Consider the following 16458-nt stretch of genomic DNA (forward strand, 5'->3'; position numbering starts at 1 on the left):
TACAGCCTACAGCCTATTGACGTATGTTGTTAATTTGAACACAACAGTCCCTGAGAACTCTAAATTAGTGCTTAAATATCAAGAAAATTAATCCATCCATTTTTTGTGTACAAGACAGTGTTTATTTTTGTGTGTGTGGTGTAACCTTATTGTATTGTGTCAGTAACATATTCATTTGATAATATCAGCCATCAATAAAACACAATTTGACATTTAAATGTTATTTTAAAAAAATGGATTTCATGCAGGCCTTGTTTTTAATCTCATGTAACAGAGGCATCTGTGCTTTATAATACTCAAAACAGTGCAAAAAACACTTTCCTTGTGATTCTTGAGAAGGGGCGGACAGGCCATTGATCTGATTATGTGGCGTATGTCTGTGTTCTCCCTTCACAGCACCTCATCCGCCTGCTTCATCTTTTCATTCAATCACATCACTTTATTAATGTTTGTCATCCTCTAGATTAAATATGCAATCAAACCTTGTGAGTCTAAGACAATCCTTGTGTGTGTGGGGGGGGGGGGGGGGGGGGCGGGGCACAGAGACTTTGTACATTGATGTGTAATGGTGTGTAAATATATTTATGGCTCAGGGTCACAGTGGCATTAACCTGACCCAGACTGTGCCTCTCTGGGGATACTCCAGGCTACTGATTTTCTGTGTTGCGCTCACCTTTTGTGGACCCATATAATCAATGTGTATGAAGGTATGTGTTTTTTGACAAATCACTTTTTTCAAAGAGTTTGTGGGGAAAAACATTTAGAGGATATCATTACTTCAAAGAGCATTATCTATAAGTATTATCATGTTGCAAGAGATTAGCACACATTGTACACCAAGAGTGAACTTGAGCTTGTTATTAGGCCTTTGGATCAACTCGCTCAGTCAGCCATATGCCAAAAGCGGACGTATTATTCACGTTTTAAACCTCTAATTGGTAGCGTTTAAAAGGCATTTGAGAGTGCCCTTTCTTTGCCACTTTTCTCAATCCCCATGTAATGTATTGTGTCAAAGTCTATTACTCCACTTGGATATTTTTTCCCTTAAAGATTGTGAGTATAAGAAACGGGAGAGAGAGAGAGAGAGAGAGAGAGAGAGAGAGAGAGAGAGAGAGAGAGAGAGAGAGAGAGAGAGAGAGAGAGAGAGAGAGAGAGAGAGAGAGAGAGAGAGAGATATTGGGGTGCTGGGGAAAACAACACCATCATCTGGGGTTTGCCGGGTCGATAAAGCTTTTAGATTTTGAGATGTTTTCAAGGGAGCCCATTTCCTGCGGCTAAGAGTTGTTAATGGAGCTTAAGGAATTATCTTATGACTCCTTCTTTCAGTTTATTTGGACCTTAGACCCACCTCCCAATATGCTTCTGTCAAAGCTGTTTAATGAAAAGTAACGCGTCGCTGATTACAGTTTTATATGGTCACTATGTAAAAGGGACCTGTTAATTTACCATCACGCTCCCTCTGTGTTTTCGCATTTGACACGGCTGAATGATTTAGCTCAACACTCCCTCTCCTTTTCTCTATTCACCCATTTCTTATTCAGTCAATTAAAATGGGCCATATTGCAAGTCTAATAAAATGTACCTTCATGCTAAATTAATCAAACACTGTGGCAGGCTTGTCTTATCAGGCAACCAATGCTTCCTATAATAATTAATTAAGAACCAATTAACCCTACATATCGGACACATCGGAGGTGATTCTCTTGTCATAAATCAACTTTGTTCTTAAAATGCTGTGTTACAGCGTTATAGAAATTAATATGTTCATAAACTGTAATGTAAGAAATCATTTGTTTCTTTGCAGGAGGGAGGGGGCAGTCCTCGATTCTTTTTCTCCATTAAAATTCATCTCCAAAGGCGCTCCTCCCTCTTTTCCTTGCTCTTCGAGGACAGAGTCCCATGAGATCTCCACTTTCGCCATTACTGTCAAGTACCCTTGACTCTTTTTCCTCTATTTGCCCTTTTATCTACAACAACTAATTCGAGTTCCTTTGCCCTTTTCACTTTTAGACAACATGAGTGCTTCCCTTTGACTTTCTTTCCACACATCCAGACCTTTGTTTCCTGGATGTTGTCCTATGGAAAATGAGGAGCCCATGTCAACAGGGAAAACTTCAAATGATCTCATTGGGGCTTCTTTTCTGAACCCATTAATGGACGCATGGTGAATAACTTAGCGGTTTGACAGCTGCATCATGGACAAGGTTGAGAGTGGGGAATATCAGATATACAGAGATGAGAGATGAAATCAATGAGGTGCCATGAAATATGTCCACCTACATCCCAATTACAGCCTGTTTAGATGGAATTAATGAGGCAGGGCTTCGATAGTGGACTGTCTTGCTTCTAAAATGAAACGTTTTCAGGAGACCTTTGTGCCTATTGTTGTTTTGTTAAAATGAAATGGTTGACTTCAATTCAGTATATTTAACATAAAAAAAATCTGCAATAAATCAAGTCACACTTCTTTAGAAACCGTGGTCACAAATTGTGAATGAAATGCACCATTTCTGAACTGTCTGTTTTTTTTTATTATTATTTTTAGTGAATAATTTTCAGTCATCCAACTTTTGAAAAGCTGTGCATCTGTGAGACTTTTGTCATTTTTATTTAATAGTGATCCTCCAATTTATTTTAATTATATATGCATGCGTACAGACGGAAGTAAAATAAATAATAAATACCATAAACCTCAATGTATTTGCCCAAGATGTAAACATATACAATTAAAAAATTTGTGTGTGTGCTTTTGAAAAAAAAATCTGAATCAATTGAAATAGTTCACTCAGGTTCAAGAACGTACCGGCAAAAAAAGGGTGGCGTGTAGCTTCTATCCCAGTATTTTTTCCCCATCTTTTTTTTTTAATAAATCATTTCATTTTGGTGTTTTTACGAACAGAAGAGTTTGTTAATAGTTTTGAAACTGATGGGATTGTCTTTGGATGAGTCCTGGTCATGCTGCAGAACCCCCAGACTTTTTTCCGCTTCCAAGATGGATCCTTTAGTGGTGTTGCTGCTCCAGGATACAGTGGTGTGTGTCAGGGCCTGGCTCAAAGTGCTGTGCCTGAACAAAGGATCATGGAAGACCCCATCCACCCAGTTTCTCAGTGTGGTGACGGGCGAGTCCTGCCTGTGGTCCAGGCCCGAGGCGGGTGAGGTAGTGACAGATGGTGGGCTGAGGGAGGAGGAGTGGGGTACTTGACACCTCACCATACATGAAGGGTAATCAGTCTGGACCAAGGAGGTCGCCGTCTGGGCCAAAGACCAAATCCGGGGTTTGCCGTCTAATATGTGGTGCTGGGGCTGTTGACTGTAACATGTCTTTGGCTGCACTCTGCTCTCCGCCTGAAACTCCTCATGGTTTGTTTTTAGACAACTCTTACTCAAGTCCTGTTCCCCTCCGATTGCAATCGGCCCAGAAATTTTCATTGACGCACCTTTGATGAGATGCTCAGTGGGGCAGTCACCGGACGTCGTCATGTGAGGGTTCATGTGATATCTGTGCTTTAACTCACACTCCGAACTCTCTGACTCCAGAGTGTCAAAATCTTCCAGGTCGCTCAGCTGAAGATCTTTATTGGATTGACCTCGACTCTCTGGGAGACAAAAAAAAGAATGCAAACAGTCAATGCATGAAGGATATGAACAACATATCTGAGAACAGCATCAGCCACTCTCTAGTCCATTCAGAACGATAGAAGTACAGAAATAGTGGATTCTAATATCATTGCTAAAATGCACTTTTCGAAGCAAATGAAAATAAGTGTTCTGTTCAGCATGTAAAAAAATCTTTCATTGCAGTGGCAATCACATAAATCGGGCCTGATCAATATTAATAAATACAATCGTGTGTGTTAGCACTTTCGGTTTAATAGGATAACACAATGTGTTTTAAAAATATTTGGTGATTATATATTCATTGCTTAATTTAACATGTCCTTGAGAGTTTTGAAAGGCACATGTAAATGAAATGTAAATGAAATTATTATTATTATTATATTATACTTTTTTTTCAAGCGCCTTTCAAAGCTCTCATTATTATTATTATTACTATGTGTTTAAAAATCTATTATTGAATGACTTCTTTCATGACTATTCTCAGATTTTTTTTACATTATTAGCTATTCCATGGATATTGTTTTACAATCATTACTCCACAAAAATATAACTTATGTTCAAAATTACTTTTACATTATAAAATGAGATGACATTACGCATTTGTTGTTGTTGTTTTTTTCTACAATAAAATAATTCAATACAAAAAGAAACCGATCAAGACTAAACTCACTGATATTTTCAAGCGGAATAAATACCTATACATCATCATAGGCACGACCCATCAATGCCTTGTTCTATTTTGCCAAAACGTTTTGAAAAACTACTGAGCCACTTCGGCTGTCGTGACACTGACCATTTTCATGACTTTCGTTTTTTGTCTGATCCTCCTGGGAACAGTCGTCATCCTCTTCATATCGCTTTTCCTCTGAGCCCTTGTTTCTGGGTGGCCATGTCATTTTGTTCTCCTTCTTGAGCCTCCTCCTGGCGTTGGCAAACCAGGTGGACACCTGTGTCAGGGTCATCTTGGTGATGATGGCCAGCATGATCTTTTCACCTTTGGTCGGATAAGGGTTCTTTCTGTGTTCCTGCAGCCAAGCCTTCAGGGTGCTCGTTGTCTCGCGAGTGGCGTTCTTACGCCGAGGACCTCCATCCATGGAACCATATCTGCTCGTGAGAAGAACACATAAACATTGGCAATGAGATAATCTACTTGTAATGTATTTGATTCTGCAGACTTTTACCCTAACGTGAAGAGCAATCTTCTCCAGCTGTTTCTTCAAATACAACTGTGTACTCGCTCTACTTCCTTGAATTGACTGATTGAATTGATTCTATAAATGGCCAATAATTTGAAAGAACGTAGACTTTACTCAGGATAGCTTATTGCAGAAAAGATGAGAACGAGATGTAATTAGTTTTATAAAACAACATACATCCAATCAGGGCCTGAAAGAACAGTAACCACATCAAATATTCAGTGTGCATCATTCATAACATTTTGAATACATAAATAAATAAGAGAATAAATACATTCATACACGGGAAAAAAAAGAAATGCTGTACTTTGATAATTTAGTTTCTCTGGATTACTTCATATTACCACAAATACATTCCTACATTTAAAATGCACAGTGTTGATCGTCAGTCAGCATAGAGCTGTAAAAGCCCTCTCGAGGGAGCGTTTTCGGGGGCCGTATTGCTTTGCATAGCTTAGTGAGGGTCAAGCACTGCTAAGGGAATCAAAACAAGAGCGCCGCACCTTTCCTCATTGCATTTGGTTCCCCAGCAAATAACACAGACTGTGAAATGTCTTTATGGGATGTAATGATGAATGTTCCAGTAAAAGACAGACAGATTAAGTGGAATTGCTGTAGGCCTCCTTGTTCATCTATGTGCCGGATCTTCCTTACGTAACACAACGCGGCCCTTTTATTGAGACTTACATGGCTTGCTTTGGATTTTGTGAAATGTAAGCAAAATGCATGGCCACGTGAAGCAATAACGTGTATTTATGGATTCATGTTTTTATGTCTAATCAATGCATAAGAAAATCTTAATCAAGTGTTTTTCTTGAACGTCGTGCTGATACAGAAAAGACAATACGTGTTGACATCCAGGTGCTATATTTTATCACCCCACAAACTTCAATTATTTTCAATTTGCCCCATTACACTCTTGTAGAACCTAAAACCTGAAGGGGGCAACACTTGTTGTACACAAATTAAATTTTCACATGTTTCAAGTCATTTCCAAAGTTTTTGTCTGAGTTTTCCAACACAATGAAACTGCTAAATATCTACAGAATTAGGTCATGTATTCACAGCTTGTACATGCTTCCTACTGTAAATAAGCAAACATACAATCAAAATAAAGGTCACAAATTATTGCCAGTTTAGTCTGGTCATATCGAGACAGATTACCTGTCATACTGATACTGTCCCAAAGTTGGATCATAGGGATAGTAGGCTGTCGCTTGAGTTAGTCCTGCATGTGCAGAGGCCGTGGCATCCTTTGTATCAAATGTACCCTGGAACAAAATAATATTTGGCTTGAGAGGAGGAACATGTATAGTTAGTTATACACTTGAGATTCCGCCTCCCACCCCCACCAATCATTATGAAACAACAACAGTTCACTAAAGCTGTTTACACCTGTAATTGTTGAACTACTATGTTTTTGTTTTGTTATTGTTTTCTTTATGAAAATAGAGCTGAACGCTGAGTAGTTTTCTGATTGTAATCTAACAATATAAGTGCATTTAAAACAGTTAAGTGCTGTTTTTATCATTCAAAATTCCAAGAAAGTCACATGCTTTACCACACAGAGAAAAAAACAAACAAACCGGTTTACATGAGTATAAATACCCAGACAATTCAGTAGTATTATTTTGTCTGTGCAAGTTTATTCAAACACAGCATATTTTATTTTTTCAAACAGTTTCTTTTCCCCCACTCCTTGATCTGAAAAAGCCATACGTGCCTCTGCATGTCTTTCTGATTCCCCCAAAAACGGATAACTTGTAGCTTTCGCAAAAGTTGACAATGTGAGTTTCTATTAAGTTAATTAAAGGCAGTTGAAAATTAAAAGCAGTCTTACAAAAATATATATATTTATCCATTAGCAAACTAAGTTTACTGAATGCCAATTTGGTTAGTGGTCAAATGCAACATGAGCACAGCATGGAGACAGCTGCAGCTTTTGTTAAACAGAGTGGTGCGACTGCGGGGTCTATTTATCAGTGCCAAAAAATCGAAAGCGCTCACCAGCGAGTAGAAAGCGGAGGCGTCCGTTCCATATGTAACGTAGTTGCCGTATCCTTGAGTGCCCGTGTAGGGACTCCCGTACATGCCCAGCGCGGCGGCCGAGCTGAGCTCATGCCTGGCGGTCGCCAGCAGCCGGCTCTCATACACGGGGCAGTAGACGGGCGTCTGGCCGGACGCAGCCACTGCGGAGTCAGCGATGGATCTGCCGGTTGACTCGCAGCAAGTGGTCAGAGAGTTGCTTGTCATTAGCAACTGCGCAAAGAGAAAGAAAACGTAATTGGAAAATAAAAGCACATATTGTGCGGCGACAAAGTTTCAGCTCATGCATAAGAAGCAGGGGTCTGCTTAAAAAAACACATATTTCTGGATTGAATACCTCGTTAATTAAGAGCATACCCCGCGCAATCGACAAACTTAAAAGAAACAAAAAAAAAAAAAGGATTATTTAAAAGTTGCCGATACACTGTACGTTGACATAAATTGCGTATTTTACCTGCAAAACGAATGTAACGCAAGAGAAGTACGTACAGGGGACATCGCCTGCCAATGGCATACAGCCAACACATATAATTACTTTGTTTGTTCGCATGCCATTTGAATAAAAAAAAAAATGCCGCTTAGAACGCGGTTTGGACAGAAGTTGTCGCGTGTATTGTCGTTAAAGGTAAGTATGTCAGTTCAAAATTAGTGAAGACCACGCTGGATCTTTCGCTTTCTTCTCCTCTCGGTTTTCTACCTTTGCACGTGCCAAATTAGTACAGATAAATAGCCGATCCCACCCGCAGCGCGTGTCTGATTTTTGACCCAAGAAAAAACACACACACACACACACACACACACACACACAAATCGGCGAGATTAACAATTGCTCCGGTTATAGCCAAATTATGAAAACAAGTGGAATGAGCTTACTTGTGAAGCAGGCGAATATGGATATCCAAATTGTGGATATGACATGGTAGAGAGGTCCCCAATATCCAGAAATAAAGCGAGACTGAAGTTCTCCACTGTCGCGCAGGCTGCCACTGCTTGACTCTCCCAATTGATTGGAAAGCAGTCTTCTTGGATGCTTATATGGCGAAGCACAGTAGCATGTTTAATTTGTGTAAAATGCCCCTCCACTCGAGCACCTTTCAAAGAAAAATAAATAAATAAAATACAGAAATCCAGAACGCTTCGCGTTTTTTAATGAAGACACATATATCGGATAAATACATTACAAATCAACAGAATAAGGCTATCGTTTTCCAGAACGGCAACTTTTGTGCTCCATGTGTATTTTTGCGTTGTAAAAAAAGTTGTATAAAAGACGTCAGCAGCAGAAGCAGGTTGTTTTAAGAGGCATGGGCTCTGACGTCACAAGTTTGTCACTCTAAAAATTATCCGTCTGTAACTTATTATTCATTTTCGTTGTGCAGGGGGCACAGAAATGAAAAATGTTGCTTAAATGTCTCTAAAAACTAACATAAGTGTATTTTAATTAATTGTCAAGTCAATTCCCAGAGTGCATGATTCCATGCGTGCACTCTGCCTCATTATTGCAGTACACACATTATTACAGTATTACTAAAAAAACTAACAAAAAAACTGTCTCCCATCTATCTATCTATCTATCTATCTATCTATCTATCTATCTATCTATCTATCTATCTATCTATCTATCTATCTATCTATCTATCTATCTATCTATCTATCTATCTATCTATCTATCTATCTATCTATCTACCTACATGCCTGCCTGCCTGCCTGTCTGTCTGCCTGTCTATCTATCTATCTATCTATCTATCTATCTATCTATCTATCTATCTATCTATCTATCTATCTATCTATCTATCTATCTATCTATCTATCTATCTATCTATCTATCTATCTATCTATCTATCTATCTATCTACCAGTGACGTGCAGGCAGGGGAGGCAGGTGAGTCTGTGCCTCACCTGTCATCATGGAAATTTCAAATGATAAAATAAATTAAACAGTTATAATCATTTAGTGATTTGTACTTTAACGTTCTTTTCCATTTAACTTCACCGTTATTTTTGTTTTCAAAATCGCTGATTTTTCACATTTACCGTTCAAATACTAAGTGGAGACGAGTGGTGAGGCAGCAGCCGGCTGAGCCTCACCATGGATTGCGCAATCACTATGCTAACTGGCTGCTGGCTTGCTCTGCAGTGAGACCGCATTGCTGTCCCTCTGCATATCGCTATTAAAGTGTTCAAACACTTTTAGTATATGAACTAAATTTCTACAGTTAACTGGTGTATATAATGTACAGTCACTGTACATTATAAACACTGAACTACAGTGTTTATTTTATTTTATTTTATTTTTTATCAAAACTGTGTGCATAGGTGAGGCACACAGTTCTCCTGCCTCATGACAGGGGGCGCTGGTGATTACAGAGATTCGTCTTGCGCCTCCTCGGCTGCAGAATAATAGAATTAGTGAGAGCAAGCTACAGTAAACAGTTAGCAAGTTAAGTGCAACCATCCAGTCATTTTTTTCGTGTTGCTTGGCTTTATTTTCAGAATGGAGGATTACATATCTAAATTGAAAGAAATAGAGAGACTTTTAAAACTGAAGAAAGATAAGGAAGGCTTCTACAAAAAAAGGTATAGATGCCTTTCTTCAGAAGGAGCGGCGCATGGACTTCATTTATAAGTAAAGGTAACACAATAATAACGTTTTTTTAATTATTTTTCATGCTATAATTTAGTATATAAAGAATGCGGACATGACATTTTAAGCAAAACACGTTAACTGTTGCCAATCAAATGGTGAATAAGCTCCTCTGTAGAGTTCATATGTTTGTAAATCTGACTGTGATGATGTCAGTGCCTCACCAGCCGTGAACCTCACCGCACGTCACTGCTATCTACCTATCTCTCTCTCTCTATCTGTCTGCCTGTCTGTCTGTCTGTTTGTCTCTGTCTGTCTGTCTGTCTGTCTGTCTGTCTGTCTGTCTGTCTGTCTGTCTGTCTGTCTGTCGATCGCTCTATTTATCAATCAATTGTTCTATTGATCTATCGATGTATCAATCTCACTCATTTTAGCCCATCACAACCATGCCATTATTGCATTGGTTCACACCCCAAAAATAAAGTTATTTTATCCCTTTCACACACTGTTTGCTTGGAGAGTCCCAGGTTGAGACATGTGAAAAGCCCCCAGGGTCACTCCTCAAATTAATGATGATGTACCCTCACCCCTCACCCATTACCCGAAGCCCACCTCTCTACTCCACCTCCTCTCCTTCGCCAGGACTCTCCAGCTGGATCTCTGCCTACCGGTGACAACTCGTTTGAGGGAGATTGATGACTATCTACGGGACCGAGGCCATCATAATAATATGATACAGGCACCTTGCAATAATTGCTCACTTTCATTTACAGAAGAAAGTAGTAATAAAGCTTCAGTGAGACGTTCGTATGGCATGTTTTTTTACAGAGCTAATTTAGGTATTTTCTTTTCTTTATATATTTCTTTATGTATTTATTTATTTGTTGGTATTCTTGTTAAGATTTGGTGTGTGAGAGTGTGGCCTTTATGAAATGTGTGCACTCTCATTTACTATGACAAATTGAATTATGTGGGGTGTGTACCTCAAAGCAAATGGTCGCATTAAGCCGGTGAACGGGAGAGGTCAGCGGGGTCAAATGGGATCAGGCAGTGCTTTTTAATTTACATTCGGCCACCTTTCCCTGGACAACCATGAACCATTCAACCACACAAACACACGCACTCACACACGCACGCACGCACACACACACACACACACACACACACACACACACACACACACACACACACACACACACACACACACACACACACACACACACACACACACACACACACACACACACACACACACACGCACACACACACACACACACACACACACACACACACACACACACACACACACGCACGCACGCATGCACGCACACACGCACACACACACACACACACACACACACACACACACACACACACACACACACACACACACAATCTTTCTTTCTTTGAGAGCAATCATTGTCAAGACGCTGATTTTTCAGGATTTGCGCGAGAACTCGGGTGATGTCAGAGCAGTTAAGGAAGCAACCCAGCAAGGACCTTTGCTCTTGTATAGCTACGGAATTAGTCTGGATACAGGAAAATGTATTAAACACACTGACAATATGGCATAGATAAAAACCGTAAACCCGTTGTGTATGACCTACCTTTTGATTATCCACAGCCTTACCCGGTGTTATCGGGTGCTGGTCATGAAATATTTAGGCACTTGAGTATATGCTTTAAGATAGAAAATGAAGGCGACAGCAGGAGTTCAAACTTGTTTAGCGTTTAAAGATTAAAACAGTTGCTTCTTTTTTTTCTTTAACAGATGTGGAGGGTGAGGCATACTCCATGTTTGGACACAGTGCGGGCATAATGTGAGAGTCCATTAAAAAGCGACAAACTTGATTGATTTCCCTTCCTTTTTATATTAACTCATTGTAAGCCATACATGAAAATACTATATATAAACTATATTAATTACATGCTAATGCCATTATATTAAATGATAATCCAGTTATCTTGTCATCTCTATTTTTAAGTCATTGTCATCATAGTTACAGGTTAATGATGGAATTTATTGGACATGGAAATTGAACCAATTCCATTCTTGAAAGCTGGTCAGTCGCCAATTCCTTCAAGATTGAACATCTTTAAAGACACAAATAGTTAATTGTTGAACGTTATTAAGTTGTTCTCTGGCCAAACTGTCAATCTATTTATATCAGTTTTCTGTCTTGAGAACACTCAGCACCCTTAGGAGAGTGGTCAAGATCTCTACTCACAGCCACTTCCAGCGCTGCCAGGGGTGTCTCGAGACATTCCTAGGACGGCCTAGAGCAGGGTTTGGGAACCTATGGCTCGCGAGCCATATATGGCTCTTTTGATGATTGCATATGGCTCGCCGGTAAAACTAAATACATACATATTCTCGTTTTTTTCGCCGTTGATTTCCCGTTGGGGCAGCAGTTGGCGGAAAGCGCAATTTTGATTGGATGACACTGGCCGTCAGTCGAAACAGGTAAACGCCCCTTTAAATGAGCTCCACGAGTGCACTTCAGGTGAATGCACCGGAGCATTAGCCTTTGAGGAGAGAAAATGTTCTGATTCTAATTTCCAATGAAACAACACCATCGATGAAACAGTCGAATGTAAGTGACATTTTAACAAGCCCCATGTTAACGTTAGCATCAACATACTTCTGGGAGAAGTATATTGCAGACAGCAAGTGTGGAAGCTTATGAACGTGTGCAGGCTATGTAGCAGTAACTTCGCCTCTGAACCGGCAAGTTGAATTTCATTCCGATCGTTTGCCTGGATTTTTACTAATCACGATGAACGGAAAACCATTGATGTTAACGGTGAGTACTATCACAAAGTTATTTTAAATAATACATTCTGATATTTTGTTGAAAAGTGGCCACGCGTGTTTGCGTGTGTTTGTGCGCACGCGCGCGTTTGTATGGGCGCGCGGGCGCGCCCGTGTGTGTGTGTGTGTGTGTGTGTGTGTGTGTGTGTGTGTGTGCGCGCGCGCGTGGCTCTCGCTGAAGAACATTTCTAAATATTTTACTTTTATGGCTCTCTTCGTCAAAAAGGTTCCCGACCCCTGGCCTAGAGACATACGAAAGGGCTCTATTTCATGTCCAATAAGGGGTGCAACATGTATAAATCTGCACTGACTGACATTTTGTATTTTTTTCCTCCGCATACAGCTTTTTTTGTGCTATGATGAGTGTGATCACGGCCAATATTTTTCACCAACAGTCAAAGCTGCTCCTCTCATTCCATTTAAAATCACTGAGGGAGTGTTTAAAATGGTGGAAAAGTAAACTGATCATCACAACTCCATATGGGAGGTCAAACAGTACAAAGTATGGTACTCTGCTTTTTGAGGAAAGTACCAGCAGACCTCCACATTTGGATAATGAAAAGTTGTACGTGGCGATCACAGATTTATGATGTGGAGACCACCTTCCACACCGATCATTTGCGTCCACGTGTGACCACTCCATGCGCTTTACCCATTTCTGTGTCATGTCTAGGATGGTGATTTTAAAATATATATTCAAGATGATCAGAACATTGCGAAGATTGTTGATTTTGAGTTATTATGATATGGGCTGGTCATATTTATGTAAGAATGAGATGACATGCAGCACTTGTGTGTCTTGTCTTGCAGCCCTGACAAACTGTTGGCTCCGTAAGACCAATATTAACACTGCACATAATATATGAGGTGGCATTCTAGGATTGTTTATAGCACGCCAAGTGTGGACATGTTATTCACTGTAATAATAATACGAGAAGCAATAAACCACTGTAAAAAATCTCTTAACTTTGTTGATGAACGAGGAGCACATCAGAAACGTCACATTACAAGATAAGCCTTAAACATTAACAATAACTGTCACACTAACGCTGTATTCAGCTCAGTGTCTACTACTTGACCCGATGCCGAGCGCCTTGTTTAAATACCGTAATCAGTAAACTCCTAAACTTGCGCTACGCGTTTGCTATGCGTTTGTTATGCGTTTGTTCATCTACTCTCGTTTTGCACCCATGCAACCTCTAAATTATCCACATTTATCTATTTACTTTGGCCTCTATATGCTTGATGCATTTCTTCCATTTTATACAACCCCTAGAGTACTGTACCCAGTATAATAAGCTTGCTTGCACTTTTAAGTAAACTCGGTAATTTGCATCTGCTTTACAACAAAACTCCTATTAAAGAAAGTTCCCCAGCTACGTTGCAATCATGAAAGTGTCACTTTCCTGATAATCCGGCATTGATTAATGAGCTAGCATGAGGAGGTATACACATGGTTGTGTCAGTGTGCGTGCACAATTTGGGGATGTGGGGGTGTGGTGGTGTATTTTTTTCTGGGTTGGCGGGAGGTGGGGGTTGGGGGATTGAAGGTAAAGGAGGCATCATCAACAAAAAGGTACAACACTTTTCTCTCCCCAAATCACATTTATACTATTTTATACTGCACAATATCATGTCAGTCCTCTGACTATGCACCTAATCTTACATTCAAACCATTAATCTACAACCTTTATGTCATGTGGGTGAACAACATAACACAAGTGAAATTCTTCCCACTATTTTAACACACTGGATGTAGGCAACATGGAGCCATGGTGCAAAAATAATACCACATTACAATACTGCATATTGTGAACACCAGCGCAAAAATAAATTATATAAATTATGATGACATACAGTCATCCTTTTTTTACTGGCTGTCCTCTTCAGAATCATGGTATCTTAGAAATATTCTCATATTTCTCGCTTTGATCCTCTCCTCTTTCATCTAGAACTGCTTCATGTCATCACAAAGAGGGTACAGCAAGTCCTGAAGAATGAATGTCTCTCTGTGTCTTTGATTTGTCATATTGTCTCTATGCTGTCATATTATTTGTTAATTAGTTTTTTTGTGTTCTTCAAGACGGCGCCGCGAGAGTGGCTGCCTTTCCAGCAGCTCATGTATTTTGTTTTTCTACTTTCATTCCTTTCATCACTTTGCTGCTGTGAAATGTAAATTTCTCCACTGTGAGACTAATAAAGGCAAATCCCATCCCATCCCATCGCATCCCATTCCATCAGACGACTGAGATGAAGGAGAAGTTACACCTTGGATTGACAGCCAGTCGGGTGCAGAGCGCAACCATTTTTAACTATTGACAGTCAAGTCACCGATTAACCCAACTTGCACATTTTAGAATGTGTGTGTGTGTGTGTGTGTGTGTGTGTGCCTGTGTGTGTGCGTGTGTGTGTGTGTGTGTGTGTGTGTGTGTGTGTGTGCCGTGTGTGTGTGCAGACTAGATGGGACCTGTTTTTGTATCCAGCGCAAGTCTAGTTTGTGTCTAGCGCAAGTCAAGTCTAGTGTAAAGCGAACCCCACACAAATATGTGATATATACGTTTCAGATTTGTGAATATATTTGAGATTTACACGCTTGGTAATGTCAGAATCAGAATCATCTTTATTGCCAAGTATGTAGAACACGCTGCACGAGTATCATCATCAAAAAATTGCAAAGAGGCACTATACAGTCTATTTGGGTTACTGTTGAAAGAGTTAATGGCTTGGGAGAAGAAGCTGTTTAAATTTCTGCTGGATTTGGTGCACATGGATCGGTAGGGCCTGCCTGAGGGGAGTAGCTAGAAAAGGTGGTGGGCAGGGAGGGTTCAGTCGCATTTTCCTCGCCCTTGTTTGGATTCTTGCAGTGTGCTAGTCCTCAAGAGTGGGTGGGGCGGTGCCAATGATTTTTTCCACCGTCCTAACTGTCCGTTGAAGTCGGATTTTGTCCATTCTTGTGGCAGCCCCGAAACAAACAGTGATGGAAGAACACAGGATGGATTCGATGACAGCCGTCTAGAAATGTTGGAGCACTTCTTGTGGCAGGCCATGCTTCTTTAGCAGCCTCAGGAAGTACATCCTCTGTGGGGCCTTTCTCAGGATGGAGTTGGTGTTGACCTCCCACTTCATGTCCTAGGAGACTGTGATTCCCAGGAACTTGAAGGTCTCCAGTGCTCGTGGTTCGTGTTGTGAATTATATTTTTCCCAGTCTGATCCGTTGTGTCTGTCCTGTCAGGAAGCACAAAGCTGGAGAAGTTTGGGGATAGGAGTTCTGGGATGATGGTATTGAATGCAGAGCTGTAGTCCACTAACGGGATCCTTGCGTAGGTTCCTGTGTTGTCGAGATGCTCAAGGATGTGGTGCAGCCAAATGTTGACTGCATCCTCCACAGACCTGTTTGCCCGGTAGGCAAACGTAAGAAGATCCGGGAGAGGTCCGGTCATGTTCTTTAGGCAGTTCAGCACAAGGTGTTCAAGGGACTTCATGACCACAGCCATCAGAGGAACAGGTCTATAGTCATTCAATCCCGATGGTGCTGGTTTCTTTGGAACTGGGACGATGGTTGCTTCCAAGATGGCGCCGCGGATGGTCACACGCTCCCTAGTATTGTTCCTGGTTTTGTCATTTTCAATTGTTTTTTTGCGATCCTACGCGACTCAGTTACACGAGGGAAGAGTTACTGAGCATTGGGGAATCCACTCTTGGACTATTTTCACCGACACACCAAAATCTACATGGTTTTTCGGGGCTGCTCGCGAGCGGCGTAGGAGCTCTGTACGGAGCTTTGAGACGTCGGCGTAGGAGGGGGAAGTGAGCCGGCGTGCTCGTCAAGCTACAGCAGCGTGGATTTCGAACGCGGCTCCCATCGATCCACCTCGCTAATCTACGCTCACTACCAAACAAGATGGACGAACTTCTGCTTCTCACAAAGACCAATAAAACGTTTGCCCGCTCTGCTGCTGTCACATCTCGTCGCCGTCCTGGGCGCGCCCCGCCCCTCCTGTCACCTCCTCCGCTGCTCCCGGGAGACGGCCCCTCCCATCATCACGCACCTGGGTCCCCACAGCTGATTGTCATTCCCTTGATTGTGCCTTCTGACTATATCTACCGATCGCGCTTTACAGTCGCCGTCGGAGTATTCTGAAAGCTACGCTGCTACTTCCGTGCCGTCAGATCAGCTGTCACCGATCTCCCTCACTCACCTCA

General features: G+C 41.0%; 1 protein-coding gene across 1 annotated transcript; it reads right to left on the bottom strand.

Moving 5' to 3' along the window:
• Positions 1–534: 534 nt before the first annotated feature.
• Positions 535–8124, bottom strand: irx4a (iroquois homeobox 4a). Its single transcript, XM_088999526.1, has 5 exons — positions 7734–8124; positions 6822–7073; positions 5979–6085; positions 4412–4722; positions 535–3596 (listed from the first exon to the last, which is right to left on the bottom strand). The coding sequence occupies exons 1-5, from the start codon at positions 7776–7778 to the stop codon at positions 2890–2892; spliced, it is 1422 nt and encodes a 473-aa protein (XP_088855652.1). The 5' UTR covers positions 7779–8124; the 3' UTR covers positions 535–2889.
• Between the last annotated feature and the right edge of the window lie 8334 nt (positions 8125–16458).

Source organism: Hippocampus bargibanti, linkage group LG06, assembly GCF_051943395.1.
Source record: "Hippocampus bargibanti isolate YZ-2025 linkage group LG06, ASM5194339v1, whole genome shotgun sequence".
In the NCBI taxonomy this organism is placed as follows: Eukaryota; Metazoa; Chordata; class Actinopteri; order Syngnathiformes; family Syngnathidae; genus Hippocampus; species Hippocampus bargibanti.

Coding starts and splice junctions, on each gene's coding strand:
- irx4a (XM_088999526.1), bottom strand. CDS start 7,778: ATGTCATATCCACAATTTGGATATCCATATTCGCCTGCTTCACAA. Junction 6,086..6,821: donor CCTCCGCTTTCTACTCGCTG/GTGAGCGCTTTC, acceptor ATTTTGTTCCAG/GGTACATTTGATACAAAGGA. Junction 3,597..4,411: donor AAACGAAAGTCATGAAAATG/GTCAGTGTCACG, acceptor TTTGTCTCCCAG/AGAGTCGAGGTCAATCCAAT.